The sequence below is a fragment of the Podarcis melisellensis genome (genome assembly GCF_964234715.1).
Source record: "Podarcis melisellensis genome assembly, chromosome: 17".
NCBI classification, from domain to species: Eukaryota; Metazoa; Chordata; class Lepidosauria; order Squamata; family Lacertidae; genus Podarcis; species Podarcis melisellensis.
This window is the reverse complement of record NC_138534.1, coordinates 5,621,070-5,638,581: the sequence shown is the minus strand read 5'-3', so window position 1 is coordinate 5,638,581 and position 17,512 is coordinate 5,621,070. Positions and strand designations below refer to the sequence as shown.

At 48.3% G+C, this 17,512-nt stretch overlaps 2 protein-coding genes across 4 annotated transcripts in view; both read left to right on the top strand.

Moving 5' to 3' along the window:
• TFE3 (transcription factor binding to IGHM enhancer 3) overlaps positions 1-11,194 on the top strand; it is a 34,161-nt gene extending 22,967 nt beyond the window's left edge. The window contains exons 4-10 of one of the 2 annotated variants that reach the window (XM_081894396.1): positions 385-660; positions 776-865; positions 1,732-1,849; positions 1,981-2,037; positions 5,144-5,219; positions 8,535-8,682; positions 8,796-11,194. In XM_081894396.1, the coding sequence (XP_081750522.1) occupies positions 385-660; positions 776-865; positions 1,732-1,849; positions 1,981-2,037; positions 5,144-5,219; positions 8,535-8,682; positions 8,796-9,104 (1,074 nt within the window). In that variant the 3' untranslated portion in view covers positions 9,105-11,194. Of the gene's footprint in view, positions 1-384; positions 661-775; positions 866-1,731; positions 1,850-1,977; positions 2,038-5,143; positions 5,220-8,534; positions 8,683-8,795 lie in introns of both variants that reach the window. The other variant, XM_081894395.1, reaches the window with a different exon arrangement.
• Positions 11,195-15,079: 3,885 nt separating this feature from the next.
• GRIPAP1 (GRIP1 associated protein 1) overlaps positions 15,080-17,512 on the top strand; it is a 62,856-nt gene continuing 60,423 nt past the window's right edge. For both annotated transcript variants that reach the window (XM_081894001.1, XM_081894000.1), the window contains exon 1: positions 15,080-15,349. In XM_081894001.1, coding sequence (XP_081750127.1) covers positions 15,308-15,349 — 42 coding nt within the window. In that variant the 5' untranslated portion in view covers positions 15,080-15,307. The remainder of the gene's footprint in view (positions 15,350-17,512) is intronic.

The window sequence follows — 17,512 nt, the reverse complement described above, 5'->3', positions numbered from 1 at the left end:
GGCCAATAAAGCGAGATGAGCGCCGCAACCCCAGAGTCTGTCACAGCTGGACCTAAGGGTCCCTTTACCCTTTACCTTTACTTTATCAACATGGTGCACCTCCCAATGCTTTGGGCTATAATACTCCTCATCGCTTTGAGCTCAGCCCGGCTCAAGAAATGGGCAGAAGGATCCCATGGAAGAGTCAGCAGCATGCTCTAAGGCAGGGATAGTCCAGAACATCTGGCAAGCACATAGGCTGCCCCTGCAGTTGCTCCTTATTCTTCGAAATGAATCCTTCTCCCTCGTAAGTGCAGAGGTTGGTCTTCAGTCGCTTGAGTTCTGGCTGGCTGGCGTTCTTTTTCCTGTGGCTAATGGCCCTTCTCTTCTCACCTGTGAGCTTAGGTCCAGACCCACCTGGAGAACCCCACCAAGTATCACATCCAACAGGCGCAGAGGCAACAGGTGAAGCAGTACCTCTCCACTGCCATGGGGAGCAAGATAGCAACACAGGCTGTAGCTGGGACAAGTCCTGGGGCCTCCACCTGCTCCCCACAGGCTGCCTCTGCTCCTGAGCCCCAACATGGTTTGGCCAAGCAGCCGGGAGTGGCAGGGGGTCCTGGCAGTGCTCCCAATAGCCCCATGGCTATGCTGAACATTGGCTCCAGCTCTGAGAAAGAGGTGAGTAAAACTCTGCCTCAATTACCTTTTGTTTGTCCCTCCCTCCTTGCTTTTATAAAGACTTCTGATTAAGGTCTCTTATCTCAGGTTTAACTGCTTCCCTTTTAAAAATTAGATTGATGATGTAATTGATGAGATCATCAGCCTGGAATCCAGCTACAATGATGAAATCCTTAACTACGGAGGCCTACAGATGCCCAGCACTGTGAGTAGCCTTTTTTGTTGGTTCTCGGCAGAGACGTGATTGTGGGGGGAAGTGGAATTTAAAATGGATCAGGACTTCCAGCCATAGCTAGCACAACTTATAGGGCTGTCAACTGATTATTATAATTTTTTTTTAAAAAAACAGTTCATTGATTTAATCTGTTGCATTAATGGGTGGAAGTTAATAAATCTTACTTATGCAGAGAAACTTTTCAGCTTCTGCTTTCGTCAGCAGCTCTGATAAAAACGAGAGGATGCCGTTGCTGAATAAATTTCTCCTTTGTTAATTGCGGTAGCGTATATCTTGTTTTAACCAAATCCCCAAAGGGACCTGGAGCCAGCTTGTGTGCAGCGCTGTTGGGTGAATTGTAATACACTGAAGAGCAGAGAGCTGCCAAGGTGGTGTCAGAGCTCTGTGGCCTGGAGACCATGCCCACTTCTCACTTGGGCCAGTCTTATCCATATGAAAGTACCGTATTTTTTGCACCATAACACTCACTTTTTTCCTCCTAGAAAGTAAGGGGAAATGTCTATGCGTGTTACGGAGCGAATGCCTGCGGGTGGCGGGGGGGATCTGCTGCAGTCGTGAGCAGAGGATCCATGGTTCCCCTTCCTTCCCTCCTCCGTGGTTACAAAGCATGGATCCACATGGATCCTCAGGATTTTTGCATTGGGCTACTCCAAACTCACTGTCAGATCACATGTCTGTGGCCACAGCATGAACCACAAAAATCATATATCCACTATTTCGTTTAGAATATTTTTTTTCTTGTTTTCCTCCTCTAAAATCTACGTGCGTGTTATGGTCGGTGCGTGTTATAGAGCGAAAAATACGGTACGTTGAACTCTTCCTATGATTATGTGCAGCTGCCAGTGTCTGGAAACCTCCTGGATGTGTACAACAACCCAGGAATGATGGAGCCAGCTGTGACGGTTAGCAACTCCTGCCCGGCTGACCTGCCCAATATCAAGAGAGAGATGTCAGGTACTGGGGGTTCTTGCCTTCCAAACCATCAGGGCTCAGCAGAAGCAAGAGGCTGTACGGCTGGGAAGGGGTAGCGACTTCAGAGTCATCCCTGACCATCATTTTTGTGGCTTGTGTGTCTTCCTTAGCAGAAAATGAAGCCAAAGCGTTCCTGAAGGAAAGGCAGAAGAAAGACAACCATAATCTGAGTGAGTACCCTTTACTGCTGAAAACGCCATCTTAGAAATGTTTAAAGCGATTTTGTGTTGTGTCCCACTTAAGTGCTGCTGAAATTAATGGACCCAAAGTTATTAATGTCTGCAAATTTCAGTGGGCCTGCTCTGAGGATAAGGAGTGCTGTATACCTTGGTGACGGCAGGAGAGTATTTAGTTATCTATTTGTTATTTCGAAACCTAAGCATTGCATGGGGATGCGGGTGGCGCTGTGGGTTAAACCACAGAGCCTCGGATTTGCCGATCAGAAGGTCGGCGGTTCGAATCCCCACGACAGGGTGAGCTCCTGTTGCTCGGTCCTTGCTCCTGCCAACCTAGCAGTTCAAAAGCACATCAAAGTGCAAGTAGATAAATAGGTACCACTCCGGTGGGAAGGTAAACGGCGTTTCCATGCGCTGCTTTGGTTTGCCTGAAGCGGCTTAGTCATGCTGGTCATATGATCCGGAAGCTGTACGCCGGCTCCCTCGGCCAATAAAGCGAGATGAGCGCCGCAACCCTAGAGTCGGTCACAAGTGGACCTAATGGTCAGGGGTCCCTTTACCTTTAAGCATTGCATACTTGGGCGGAGAAGCTTGTAGGTACATAGAAAGGGGCCTTATACTGACTCAAGACAGTTTGCATAGTCTGCTTTGATTGACGGCAGCTCCCCCAGGGTCCCTGACAGAGGATCGGTCTCATCACCAACCAGCATGACCAAAGTTCAGAGATGAGGGGAGTTGCCATAGAATCATAGAACTATAGAGTTGGAAGGGACCAAAAGGTTCATTAGCCAAACTCCCTGCAATGCAGGAATCTTTTTGGCCAGCAACCCTGAGATTAAGAGACTCATGCTCTATCAACTGAGCTATCCTAGGAGGGTAGAATTTTGGGGCTAAGCTAGAGTTGATACAGTACACCATGGTAAGCAAACTAAGGCCCAGGGGCTGGATCCGGCCCAATCGCCTTCTCAATCTGGCCCGCAGATGGTGTGGGAATCAGTGTGGTTTTACATGAGTAGAATGTGCCCTTTTATTTAAAATGCATCTCTGGGCTATTTGTGGGGCACAGGAATTTGTTCATTATTTTTTTTCAAAATATAGTCCAGTCTCCCACAAGATCTATGGACCGGCCCCCTGCTGAAAAAGTTTGCTGACCCCAACAGTACATTCTACTGTTTTGGGGTGTTAGTTACTCGAATGCCTTTGGTCCACTGATGCATTTTAACCTACCAAACTTGAATGCATATTTTAAATTTTGTGTTACCTATTACAGTGGTACCTCGGGTTAAGTACTTAATTCGTTCCAGAGGTTCGTACTTAACCTGAAACTGTTCTTAACCTGAAACACCACTTTAGCTAATGGGGCCTCCTGCTGCTGCTGCGCCGCCGGAGCACGATTTCTGTTCTCATCCTGAAGCAAAGTTCTTAACCTGAAGGACTATTTCCAGGTTAGCGGAGTCTGTAACCTGAAGTGTATGGAACCTGAAGCGTATGTAACCCGAGGTACCACTGTATTGTTTAAAAGCAAAGGCCAAGAGGAAATTTGTGGTGGTGTTAACCAAGGTGTATGTTTGGAGGTTTCGATGCTAAACTGGTTGGTCCTGTTGGATTGATACAAAAGCGGGGCAAGGAATGAGGGATGGTTGGTTGACACCACTCAAACCAGTGTTGGGAGAGGAAGTAGAAGTGCAAGGCTGCTAGGCTTGTGGACCTGATCATGTAGGAGTGTGCAAAGTGACTGAGCCAGTTAACAGAGTATGCCCTGGGCTAATCTGATGGGTTAAGAACAGGATTGGCTGACTCAGCTTGTTTGGTAGTGGCCAATGTAACTTCGCTCTCTCTCCCCTGCATTTCCCCAAACATTTTGTGTGATGTACCCCACACCATTTGGGCCCTGTAGCTGAGCTGCTTTTGTGACCATGTATAAGCCTAGATTTTGCACAAGCACTGAGGAAAAAGCACCTTGTGTGGTACTGGAACAGGCTGTGGCACAGCAGTAGGAGCAAATCCTGCACCAAGATCCCCCAGCTTCTGTGGCAAAAAGGCACTGGATTCTTGCGGCCTTTATAATTATGGAAATTAAGCTTCTTCAGGCAGCTTCTCCTTCACATGATGTTGATGGTGGTGGGGAGGAACAGGTCACTGAATTCCTGACTACTGGAAATATTATTGAGCAGTCTGTCTGGCAGCTGAGACTTCACCAGCGGTGCTGCCTACATGCCAGGGCTGGATTTAGGTTTGATGAGGCCCTCAGCTACTGAAGGTAATGGGGCCCTTTATATGTCCAGCTGTCCTTTGTCAACAACAAATTGTGGCTTTTTTTTGTGTTGAATATATGCTATATGGCAATTTATGGACCTAACAGGTATCTAAAGCCATTTGCACATAACAAACCGGAGCCTACCCAACACAAAACACTGTTGCAGTATGTAGGTTTTATCTTATACAGTGGTACCTCGGGTTACATGCGCTTCAGGTTACAGACGCTTCAGGTTACAGACTCCGCTAACCCAGAAATAGTACTTCGGGTTAAGAACTTAGCTTCAGGACGAGAACAGAAATCGTGCAGCGGCAGTGGGAGGCCCCATTAGCTAAAGTGGTGCTTCATGTTAAGAACAGCTTCAGGTTAAGAATGGACCTCCGGAATGAATTAAGTTCTTAAACCGAGGTACCACTGTATTTTGGAAATGTACATCCAGTTTTTTCCCTTTCAATTTTTTGGGGGCCCTAAGCTATAGCTTGTTTAGCTTAAACGTAAATCCGGCATTGTTACATGTTTACAAGCCTATCTTTACAACCATAAGGGCTGGAAGCCTGGGTTCTCTCTCTAAAGAAACCTGAGATCCTTGGTGCCCAGTTCCACTTGGTTCTTTGCTTGTGTGGCATTTCATCATACCCCCAGTCCTGAATCCAGGGCTCATGCCAGTAAGGTATAGTTTGAGGTTTGGAGGTGTACCAGACAGAGAGAAATACCTGGCTTGCTTTGGGCAGGGTACCGCATTCTGTGCCTAGCCTTTTTATTTTCTTAAACCAATAAAGATAACACAAGTAGCTGTGCTTTAATAATATCTAGTGCCACTTACGTTTCTCTCCTTCTTGGCAGTTGAGCGGCGGCGGCGGTTCAATATCAACGACCGTATCAAAGAGCTGGGAACTCTCATCCCCAAATCGAATGATCCGTAAGTATAGTAGATGAATGACAACTGAATCAGCACCGTGAGATGAGGGCTTGTTGGGTGGGGTGTATGCGTGGAGGAAGGCTGTGAGTTCCCCTCCCTTGAGAAGCCTGAAAGTGTAGGCCACCCTCTCTCAACCTGGCACCTCTGGAAGTATTGGGCCACAGCTCTAATAATAATAATAAGAATAATAAGAATATTTTTTTATTTATACCCCGCCCTTCCCGGTTCAAAAACTGGGCTCAGGGTGGCTAACAACAAATTTAAAACACTTACCGTATTTTTCGTCCCATAGGACGCACCTAGTTTTTTGGGGGCGGAAATAAAGGAAATTCCCCCCCCTTTATTTTCCCCCCAAAACCAGGTCGGGGAAACCAAACCAGGTCGAGGAACAGCGGGATGGCGGTGCTGCGCCTCCCCGCTATCCCCCGAGCTTGTGGGGCTGGCCGATGTCTGCCCAGCGCGAGGGGCGCTCTGCTTCAGGGCGCCCCTCGCGCAGGGTGGCAGGCTGCTATCCGCAGCGTAGGGAGCCCTGCGGGAACTCCCGCAGGGTTCCCCACGCTGCGGATGTGTTCCCGAAGCGCCGGGCATGCTGCCTTCAGCGCGCCCGGCACTCCGGGAAGCAGACTGCTATCCGCCTAGGCTGCGGATGTCTTCCTGAAGCCTGGAGAGCGAGAGGGGTCGATGCGCACCGACCCCTCTCGCTCTCCAAGCTTCAGCCAAAGCCTGCATTCGCCCCATAGGACGCACCCAGATTTCCCCTTCATTTTTGGAGGGGAAAAAGTGCGTCCTATAGGGCAAAAAATACGGTAATTGTAAAAGCAGCATAAAATACAGTATAAAAACATGAATAACAATAAAATTCAAAATTCAGAAATCAATTTAGGGGGAAATAAGCATTAGATAACCCCCAGGCCTAGCTGGCTGAATCGGTCCTACTTGGGCCAGCGAGGAGGCCAAGGGAGAATTAGCTGTGGGGTCTCAGAGTGGGTGATCTTCATAAAAGGGGAGGGGGAGGGAAGAGAAGAGAAGGGAAATAAAAGATCAGGCTGAATTCAAATTAAAGGCCAGGTGGAATAGCTCTGTCTTACAGGCCCGACGGAAGGAGGTTAAATCCTGAAGGGCCCTGGTCTCCTGGGACAGAGCATTCCACCAGGTCGGAGCCATCACTGAGAAGGCCCTGGCCCTGGTGGAGGATAGTCTGACTTCCTTAGGGCCCGGGACCTCTAAACTATGGTTATTCATGGACCTTAAGGTCCTCTGCAGGGCATACCAGGAGAGGCAGTTCTGTAAATACGAGGGCCCTAAGCCACCATGAGCTGTGTTCACTGGGGCAGATGGGAATTGTAATCCAAAATATCGGGGGGGGGGGGGGATCAGGCTGGTGGCAGTGCGTTCACCCACCTTCTAACTGCTTTGTATTCTAAATGCGTCTTCAGTATTGATAGCTTGCCTGTTTGGGTGGCAAGTTTTTTTGTCCTTTGAGCTATATCTTACCAATGTATACAGTGCTGAGTAGAATATATTGTATATATGTCTGTATACCCATGAAGGATTCATTCTCTGAATGCCTCTCCATATGTAGCCAGAATGATACCGTCTGCGTAGAAGTGGGGAGGTGTCAGCAGGCTTGGTGCAACCCCAAAGTTGCAGAACCTCCAAAATCTTTAGGATAAAATCCCTTGGGTGGCAGGGAAAGGGAAAAATTCAGAAAACAACCCAATGAGGACTTGGCATGCCCAGTAGTCATGGAAACTGACTGACTGGCAGGGGGAGAGAAGGAAGGAAGGAATGGAGTATCCTGGCAGCGGGTAGGGAGCCTGCCAGCCAGCCATGTACACACAGCAACATTTTGTGGGAGGCCCTACATTGCTTAGTCCACTAGCCATGATAACTAGGGCTGCAGATTCTAGGACTGGCATCCTTTTGGTGCCCTGCTTGCGAGTGCCATGGGGTATCTGGCTTTCTTGCTGTTGGAAACAGGATGCTGGACTCAACCGGACCTTGGCCCGGCAATTCTTATTAGTGTGTATGTATGTATTGGAGCGCACGGACCTTAATTTATGAGTTTAAAAAAATGTTTGGAAGCATTTCTAAAAAGACCAGAGGCATTTCTGTTAAGTATTGTTGGCAGGGACATCCTAAATGCCTTTAGGGAGGTATTTTTATACGCAACGGCTGCAGCTCGGACTTTGGTGGCAAAGGGGTAGAATGAAGAAGACGTCCCAAACAATAACGGATTGGTATAACAAGCTACAAGAATTTGTTGAAATGGCGCAGTTGACAAATAGCCTGAGAGGCAATTCAAAACAAAAATTTAAGGAAAAGTGAACATATAAGATATATGTTCAAAAATACAGTAAAGGTTCGCTATCTGTGCTAGCATTCAGTTGACGTTGGAGAGGGACTGAGTTGAGAAATAAGACCAAGGGTACATATTGATATAGGAATGTATTAGATAAAATGTAAAGAAATATGCAAAAATAAGAGTACATTCATTTGTAAAAAAGGAATATGCAACAGGATAGACAGGAAGTCCAAAGTGTTGGTGTGTGTTTGTGTGTGTGTTTGTGTGTATATGAATGATTCTGGAATAGTTTTTTGCCCTTGTTATTTCTTTCTTTTTTCGCCTTTTAGTATATAAACTTTGTAGAGTCATACCTCGGGTTGAAGTAGCTTCAAGTTAAGTATTTTCGGGTTGTGCTCCATGGCGACCCGGAAGTAACGAAGCGCGTTACTTCCGGGTTTTGCCGCTTGCACATGCGCAGACACTCAAAAATGACATCATGTGCATGCGCAGAAGCGGTGAAACGTGACCCATGCACACACAGACGTGCAGTCGCATCTTACGTTTACTTCAGGATGCAAACGGCGCTCTGGAACGGATCCCATTCGTATCCAGAGGTACCACTGTATACATGTTGAAAAGTATAGTATAATAAGCCTTGCGATGTAATATGATAATGAGCCAGTGTGGTGTAGTGCTTAAGAGCGGTAGACTCATAATCTGGGGAACCGGGTTCGCGTCTCTGCTCCTCCACATGCAGCTGCTGGGTGACCTTGGGCCAGTCACACTTCTTTGAAGTCTCTCAGCCTCACTCACCTCACAGAGTGTTTGTTGTGGGGAAGGAACGGAAAGGAGATTGTTAGCCGCTTTGAGACTCCTTTGGGTAGTGATAAAGCGGGATATCAAATTCAAACTCTTCTACCGATGTAACGTAAGAACTTTAATAAATAAATAAAATTAGAAGGAAGGGGAAAGCAATGCACAGACCTTGCTTGTCCAGGTGACTAGCTCCTCTTCCCCCTCCTCCCTAGGGAGATGCGCTGGAACAAAGGAACCATCCTCAAAGCCTCGGTGGATTACATCCGGAAGCTGCAGAAAGAGCAGCAGCACTCGAAAGAGATGGAACTCCGGCAGCGCAAGTTGGAACAGGCCAACCGCAGCCTGCAGCTGCGAGTGCAGGTAGAAGAAGCGGGTGCCATGCTCAGGAGGGGACAGGGGTGGGGCGGGATGCAGAAGGTGTAGTTCAGGCATGCTGCTGGGTCTCACTCTCCCGTCCTTGTTCTCTTCCCCAGGAGCTGGAACTGCAGGTGCAGATGCACGGGCTGCCCTTGACTTCCGCACAGGGGCTTCTGACTCAGCCCTTGGGAGGAGACCCGGTTCCTTCCTTTGCAGAGTCCCTGGACCTGCCCTTCACGGCAGAGGAACTGGGGCTGGGCCTTGCTCTGGGCTCCGACGGGGGAGCCCTGCAGGATGTTCTCATGGACGATGGGACCGCTCTGTCCCCGCTGGGTGCCTCTGATCCGCTCCTCTCCTCCGTCTCGCCTGGCGCCTCTAAGGGCAGCAGCCGCCGCTCCAGTTTCAGCATGGAAGACGATTCGTGATGGCAGCGCTTGGGATTTTTGGGCAGTGGAAGAGGAGCCGGAGAAGGCTCCCGCCCTTCCTCACCGTGCCCTGCTCCTGCTCTTGACTATTCCTCTCCCTCAAATCTTGGAGGCTACTCCCCTCTACTGCTATAGGCTGTGCCCCTTCCTTTCCCCGACATTCCATATTTTGGGAGAGCTTGAGCTGCTGCCTCTTTAGCAAGAGGGCCGTGGGAAAGAGGGCTTGCAGAGCCACATAGTACCAGTCCTCCCCTGGAGCAGGAGAAATAGGGTATCCCGTCACAAAGTGAGGGGCCCTAAGCCTTCTGGACCCAAGCTTCAGAAACTCTGGGAACAGTGGATTTTTGCATTTCCCTAAACCTGCCGTTTTAAACGTTAGTAGGGCGTTTCTTTAACACTGTGTGAGGAGCGTATAGCCACAAACCTCAGTTCATCCACTCCAGCCCTCAGTTTGCATTCTTGCGCCTTTGCTGTATATAATTTGGGGAAATTAAGGTGGGAGAGGAGGAGAAAGTGGCCTCCTTGCTTTGCATAATTTAGAGGCACTCTCCCCTTTAAAAAAAGTTAGGTTTATTTTATATAGTTATCGGACGTTTTTTATTCGTAACTCTCACCCTTTCTTGTTTAAGTCGGCAGATTCAACGTTTTATCAAATCTACCGCTTTTAATTTTTAATATTTTTTTTTCTTAGTCTCTTTCCTTCAGTTCTGACCTGACCGCAGAAAAACTTGATTTTTGTCCCTTGTGACGACTTTGTGGGCAAAGAAAGGGAGTGGGGTGCAGAGGCAGAAAAATTGGTGAAATAATGTTCTTGCTCATGTGGTTGCATTTAAGGGTACATTACTGCCACACAGCATTTAATTGTCACCCCTGTTTGTTTGTTTTAATATAAATGAAACTATAATCAAGTTTTTTTATATACTCAAAAACGTTTTGCATACCAAATGGACATTAGGAGAAACAGAGAGCAAATGAGACTGTACTGTTTATTGAATCCACTAGTTTTTTTAAAATACTGGAAGCGGGCTTCTGTATGACCCAACTCTTTGTTGGGTGTAAAAGTGTGGCCGCAATTGCTGCAGAGACAATCATTTGGGCTCCAGTATTAGCCTCACCACTGTGTGAATGAACCCCCTCGAAACAGAAGTGCTCACCCAGGAGTAGCTGTCTCAAAATATTATCTAAAAGCACTAAGCTTTTATGGCTTTTTAGGGTAACTTGTGCCCCTCTAAGAAGTTATTAGATTCTACCTGCCGTCGTCCCCTGATCATTGGCCATCCTGCCTGCGGCTGATGGCAGCTTAAATCCAACAGCTTCTAGAGGGCATTGCGTCTCTCCCGCACTTTAGAATCACAGCATAGTCTGAAGTCTGTGCTGGAAAATGGAATACCAGATGTCTGTCCTTCAGGAAGTGTAATTTTGGGTGGGATTCAACTAATGAGGCCTGTCCACAGAAGCCCACTGCCCGAACCTCCATTTCTACTATGGGGCTTCTCTTCATCTCATCCGCACGTCCCATGAAATTGGCTCTGGGGAGGTCGGGAGAACTTCTGGAACAGTGGGCGGGGGATTGCTCCATCTGGCAAGCCAAAAAGGAACAATCACCTTAGCATGATGTTGAATTTCACCCTTTGAAACTGAGAAGAGCTGCCTTACTGGAGGTTGTCACTGTGTAGGAGGAAATATGGGTGGTTTCTAGGCTGGGACCTTTTTGAGCTGGAAATGAGGGTAACAGGAGTGAGTGTTCAATGTAAACCAGACGCTGTAGTGGTATTCCAGTGTGTGTTGTTCGTAAGAAGCAAGAGGACCGAGCGCAGAGGAAGTTGCAAAGATGAGATTAGGGCAAGTGGTCGTAGATCTTAAAAGGAGTAGAACTGGGTTCCATTAACAAAAGGTTGAGTCTGATTAAGGGGGTGAAAGGGATAGAATTTCAGGCTGAGGGAAGGGGCTGGTTTTCCTGTTGTGGATTCTACACCCTCAGTGATGACCCAGATTGCACCTTCTGTCCTTTTACTTTGTATGTTTAAACATTCCCACTACCAATACTAGAGGCTTCTAAACAAATAAACCAGCAATGACCATTTTCTATAGCTACTGTAGTACCTGTTTCCTCATTGTGTCATGTAGAGAATTCAGTTATGAGTGTATATAAAGAGTTTTTCTCTCTGTTTTTAAAGCCACACTAAGCTGGATGTCATAAGAGGGAAGGACTTTGGTGGTGCCATTCACCTAACCCGACCCTGTCAGCGGAAGTGTTGTGCTAAGACTTCTGCTTGCTCTATAAGGCTTTCCTCCCTTCTCTTCCACCCCACCCTCCCTGTTGACCTCCATGGAAGAGAAGCCCCCTTTGGCTCAGGGTGCTGGTCAGAAGATCCTCCAGAGCAGAGCATGGGGGAAGGGTGGGGGTTTTTTTGGGGGGGGGTCTTTCTGTTCTGCAAACTCAAATGCTTGACCAGATGGAATAAGAGAGTGATGCTGAATTCCACCCCTGGTGCTGAATAAGTAGACTGCTATTCAGTTCAAAAGATGCCATTAAGGCTGGCAGAAACCAGCAGCCATCAAGTTTGTACATACACCTTATTTTAGGCCAGGGATGGTCAGTTTTTGAATTTGCAGGGGTCACTTGGTTACTCAGGGCAGCATTTTCCCACACCTTGATTAAAATTTTGGTATAGCTGAGGGTGGTGGGGCTTCCAATTTACTATCTGGATGCTGAACATTCTGGGAGTCATATACTAAACCTAGGCACAACAAAATTAGGGTCATTAATCCACAGTATTGCTGAAGAATTGATGCTTTTGCATTATGGTGCTGGAGGAGAGTTCCATAGACTGCAAGAAGATCAAACCTATCCATTCATAAGGAAATCAGCCCTGAGTGCTCACTGGAAGGACAGATCGTGAAGCTGAGGCTCCAATACTTTGGCCACCTCATGAGAAGACTCCCTGGAAAAGACCCTGATGTTGGGAAAGATGGAGGGCACAAGGAGAAGGGGACGATAGAGGATGAGATGGTTGGATAGTGTTCTCGAAGCTACCAGCATGAGTTTGACCAAACTGCGGGAGGCAGTGGAAGACAGGAGTGCCTGGCATGCTCTGGTCCAGGGGGTCATGAAGAGTCGGACACGACTAAACAACAACAATCCACAGTATACTTTTGCACTTGAGAGTCCAATTCTGAGACCATACTGCTAAATACACATATAGTCAGGAAAGGTGTGCATCAGTACGACTTGTCACTACTTCTTTCACTTGTCACTCTCAGATTGGGATGTGGTAATTTCTCTTGCCACTTGTGAATATTTTATGGGGGAATGCTGCCAATCATACAGGTGTCTACCCTTCGTAAGTGGCAGATAACTGTGGTACAAGAACCTGAGGGCAAGTACTTTAAATCTCTTGGTGAGACTGAATGAAAGAACCATATTATACACCACAGTCAGCTTGAAGCCATGTCTGTACTCTAGGAGACTTCAAGAGGCTTAGCGTTTTTTTTATATGGCAGCCATACTGTGAAATACTGCACGGCTAATGCCAAACCATACTGATAGATACACATACTGTATGTGTGTGTTCATGTGTATTTTTATTGGCATCAATCTGTCTTGAGAGACATTACAGTGCACCTCTACAGGTGAAGTCAAACTCCTGCATTTGCAGCACCAAAATGACTTCCCTGGGACACAAGCTTGTATGGAAGTCCAGGGCTGCTGCCCAGATAACAACACCCTCCTCTGCCTTGCTGATGTGGACCAAATGAAAGCAGAGTAATACATTAGGCATCAGCTTGGCTGCAGGAGTTTCTGGAAGGAGGTGTACAAAGCACCAGCCAACCACCTTTGTGTAGGGCTTACTCCTTAACCTTTTCTTCACCCAAATATATCCTGCAAGGCAGCAGAGGTTTAGGATCAGTTTTCCAGGTTTGCGAGCCCTATTTGCTCCCCACTTCAGCATGTGCAGAAACCGCCCTTTTGACCGTCAGACCCATGATGGTTCTCGTCCATCTGCCAGAGCCTGTCTTCACGTGCAGGGGAAGCCCCAAGGGTTTGAGATCCATTGGCTCCCTTCACCTGGTTTAGCCAGCCAGTCAAAGCTGCTTCCTGGGATGTAGCTGCTGGTGCATGCTGACAGCTTGTAGGAGCCACAGGTAAGAGCCAAGTGCAGGGTGGAGACCAAAGGTGGACAAAATGACCCAGAAGGAGCAGGAAGTCTCACCCACCAGAGGTACTACCCCTCCCCTAACACCCCTCCCAACCTGTTTATGTATGTGTATATATTATATACAGACATATATACATACCCACACCCACCCCAATGGCCTCACTCTGCTGCAAGGCAGCTTCTAGTGCTTCTGCAAGAATAACCTGGCAACGGCAATTATAATCATGTCTTAAGCCAGGCTTCCTCAAACTCCGCCCTCCAGATGTTTTTGGCCTACAATTCCCATGATCCCTAGCCAGCAGGACCAGTGGTCAGGGATGATGGGAATTGTAGTCTCAACACATCCAGAGGGCTGAGTTTGAGGAAGCCTGTCTTAAACTCTCCTATCCAAGGGCAACCAACCTCCACTGACTAGGAGGCAAATGTGCCTGATCTCCATGGAGCCCACTTTTACTTTGTGTGAATGTAACTTCCTCTCCCTGACTACACTGTAAATTGTTGCTGTTTTCTTTAATTATTTGCGGGGGCAGAGGAAGGCGGGGGCGGGAATAAGGAGGACATTTAAATCCCCCCCCCGCAGTAAGATTCTAGTAGTTTTCCTAATCTCTGAGAATTCTCTTGCAATAGTTCTACACAGCTCACTTCCTAAAAAATGTCCGCTAATAGAGAGAAAAAGAAATTGTGAGAAAAGCAATGACAAACCTAGACAGTATCTTAAAAAGCAGAGACATCACCTTGCTGACCAAGGTCTGTATAGTTAAAGCCATGGTTTTCCCAGTAGTGATGTATGGAAGTGAGAGCTGGACCATAAAGAAGGCTGATCGCCGAACAATTGATGCATTTGAATTATGGTGCTGGAGGAGACTCTTGAGAGTCCCATGGACTGCAAGAAGATCAAACCTCTCCATTCTTAAGGAAATCAGCCCTGAGTGCTCACTGGAAGGACAGATCCTGAAGATGAGGCTCCAATACTTTGGCCACCACATGAGAAGACTCCCTGGAAAAGACCCTGATGTTGGGAAAGATGGAGGGCACAAGGAGAAGGGGACGAGAGAGGACGAGATGGTTGGACAGTGTTCTCGAAGCTACCAGCATGAGTTTGACCAAACTGCGGGAGGCAGTGGAAGACAGGAGTGCCTGGCGTGCTCTAGTCTAGTCCAGGGGGTCACGAAGAGGCGGACACGACTAAACAGCAAGAAGAGAGAGAGAGATAGTAAAAGGATGGAGCTTGACGACCCTCGCCTGCTTCCAGTCAGGCCAGGAGGGCTGCGGTGCCTCCGCCCTCCGCCAAAAGGGGGGCTGTGGAAAGCGCCGAAATCTATACAAGAGCGCGGGCCTCTGTGGGCTCCGCTGCGGCCTCTTCCACCTCCGCCCCGTCCTCCCGCCCCGCGTCTTAAGGCGCAGGGAAAGGAGCGCGCAGCTTCCCTCCTGAGCCAGTGGCCTCTGCACTTTCTCTCTTTCCCCCGTTCCATCCCATAATACTGGCGGGGAAGGGAAGAGGAGAAGCGCGAAGAGTTAAGCTGCCGCCCGACCTCTTGGTCATCTTCGCTCGTCGCGCTTCTCCTCCTCCTCCTCCGCGCTTCCGGTCTTCGGCACCTCTATGCTCCCTTACTTCCGGTCTTCGGCACCTCTATGCTCCCTTACTTCCGGTCTTCGGCACCTCTATGCTCCCTTACTTCCGGTCTTCGGCACCTCTATGCTCCCTTACTTCCGGTCTTCGGCACCTCTATGCTCCCCTACTTCCGGTCTCCGGCCCGTCTACCCTTCCCACTTCCGGCCTCCAGGCGCCTTTCCCTCTTCCCCCCGCCTTCGCTCATGCCGCTCTGCTTCCGGTGGGAGTGGGGAGGGAGGAGAGAGCGAGAGAGCCTGAAACCCCCCATTCAGAGCGTTCCTCTTCCCGGCTTCCTCTCTATGATCTCCTCTTAAAGCCATCCCGGGCCGGCGGGGGCGGGGCTTCTCCCCCTCCTCCTCCCCCGCCTTCCCTCCTCCTCTCGTGGGTCGAACCAAGCAGGATCCGAACCGGGGGCCGGAGGGGGAGGGAAGATGGCGCAGGCCTTGTCTGAGGAGGAGTTCGAGCGCATGCAGGTGCGTAAGGCCGGGCGGCCCGGTGGGTGGGGAGCGGAGTGGGGCGGGGTGTTGGGAGGAACAGCACCCAGTGGGTGTCATGAGCGGGGGGTGGGGGTGGGTGCCGTTGAAAGTATTCAGGGCTGGTGGGGGTCCAGTTGCCATTATGATTTCTTTTGGGGGGGGGTCAGGGTAGAGATGCAGAGAGTGATGATTCCTGAAGATTTGAGGCTGGGGGGCAGAGCTTTGTGGGAGCTGTTGCTATTTGTTTATTAAATCTGTATAGCGCCTTTCACCCCAAGATCACCCATAAAGAGAACCTAAGTACATAATGATAAAACCCCCAAAACAAACCAACAACGCCGCCCCCCACCCAAAATACATATTTAAAAGGCTGTAGATTGTTTAATCAGTTGTGTGATATATATGTGTGTGTGTGTTTGCTGCATTTGTTCTTTCGGGTTCATAGTTAAAAACGCATTAAGTCAGGGCTGAGGAGCCTGTGGCCCTCTAGATGAGCCTTTCTCAAGCTTAAGTCCCCAGGTGTGGTTCGACTACACCTCTCATCATCCCTAGCCAGCAGGAAGAGTTGTCAAGGGTGATGGGAGTTGTGGTCCAACAAAATCTGGGAACTGTCCTCATCCTGCCCACCAGGTTGAGAACGGCTGCTCTAGATGTTTCTGGATTGTAGCTCCTATTTTCCCTGACCACTGAGTGTTCCAGCTGGGGCTGGAATTCAACAAGGTCTGGAGGGCCACAGGTTCCCTGCTTGTGCTTTAATCCCCGCGACGGGGTGAGCACCCATTGCTCGGTCCCAGCTCCTGCCCTCCTAGCAGTTCGAAAGCACATCAAAGTGCAAGTAGATAAATAGGTACCCCTCCGACGGGAAGGTAAATGGCGTTTCCGTGCGCTGCTCTGGTTCGCCAGAAGCGGCTTAGTCATGCTGGCCGCATGACCTGGAAGCTGTATGCTGGCTCCCTCAGCCAATAAAGCGAGATGAGTGCCGCAACCCCAGAGTCGGACACAGCTGGACCTAATGGTCAGGGGTCCCTTTACCTTTAAGCCAGCCCTTTGCCTGTGGGAATTATCAAACACAGTACTTTTGAATTGGCAGCCTCTGCTGATGTTTGCTTTAAACCTTTCTGTTGCCACCCCCAAAATTATCATTGGCAAATTCTCATATGAACTGTAAATAAATTTATTTATTTTAATTTATATACTGCCCTTCAGTAAAAGGATGGTTCACAGATTTTTTAAAATAAAAAACCCCATCCTTTTCATGGCTTCCTGTCTGTGGAATTGTCACCTCCTTTGAACTAAGCTGATCACCAACACTGACGTCGTTAAAAACCCATGTTCAAAACCCGCTTATTTTCTTTGGCCTTCACTGTCCATTGATGCCAGCATTGTGCATTCTTTTTTCCAATCTTGTCATTTCAGATGAAAGGCGGTATTTAAATATTTTAAAGAAATAAAGTAGAATAAACATGCTTCCCCTAACCCACCTTACCATGCTCTAACTCTACTTTTGCCTCCCTACTTCTTGCAGGACTTGCTGGTCTTCTGTATACTAAGAGACAAAGAGAACGAAGAATGGAGTTCTTTTGCCCTTTAAATCATGTGGAGAATCTTTGGTTCTTCAGATGGTGCTGAATTACAACTCCATCAACCTCAGGAAGCATGGCCAATGGCCAGGGATAATGGAAGTTGTAGTCCAGCAACACCTGGAGGGTCAAAGCTTCTTCACATCTGTTTTAAATAGTTGTAGAAGAGGGTATTCTAGCAGATGTAGCTTTCCTCTCCTGCCACCATTACCTCTTCTATTTAACTATTCATGGAGCCCTGTTCTCATTTGCTATTTGGTCCTCCTAGCATACACAAATGTATGCCAAGGCATCTTCGCTGATATCCGTCATCTTGCACTTTGCTGTGCCCCAGAATCTTTGGGGGCTCAGTTTATCCCTGCAGGGGAATCAGTGTCACGTCCTCCTTTGCTTTCTTCTCTTGGTGCTGCTTTCCTCAGTTGTTTCCCAGCAAGGTTCCCTGTTCCTGATGAATATAACACAGTAAGAAACTTGGTCCACTTCATTTTGTTTTAGGACCTTGAGGGGGTCAGTTCAGTGTCAGGAGAAACCAGCTAGCAATGAAAGGAGCCGTAGAAGAGGTTTGTCATGTGATAAACAC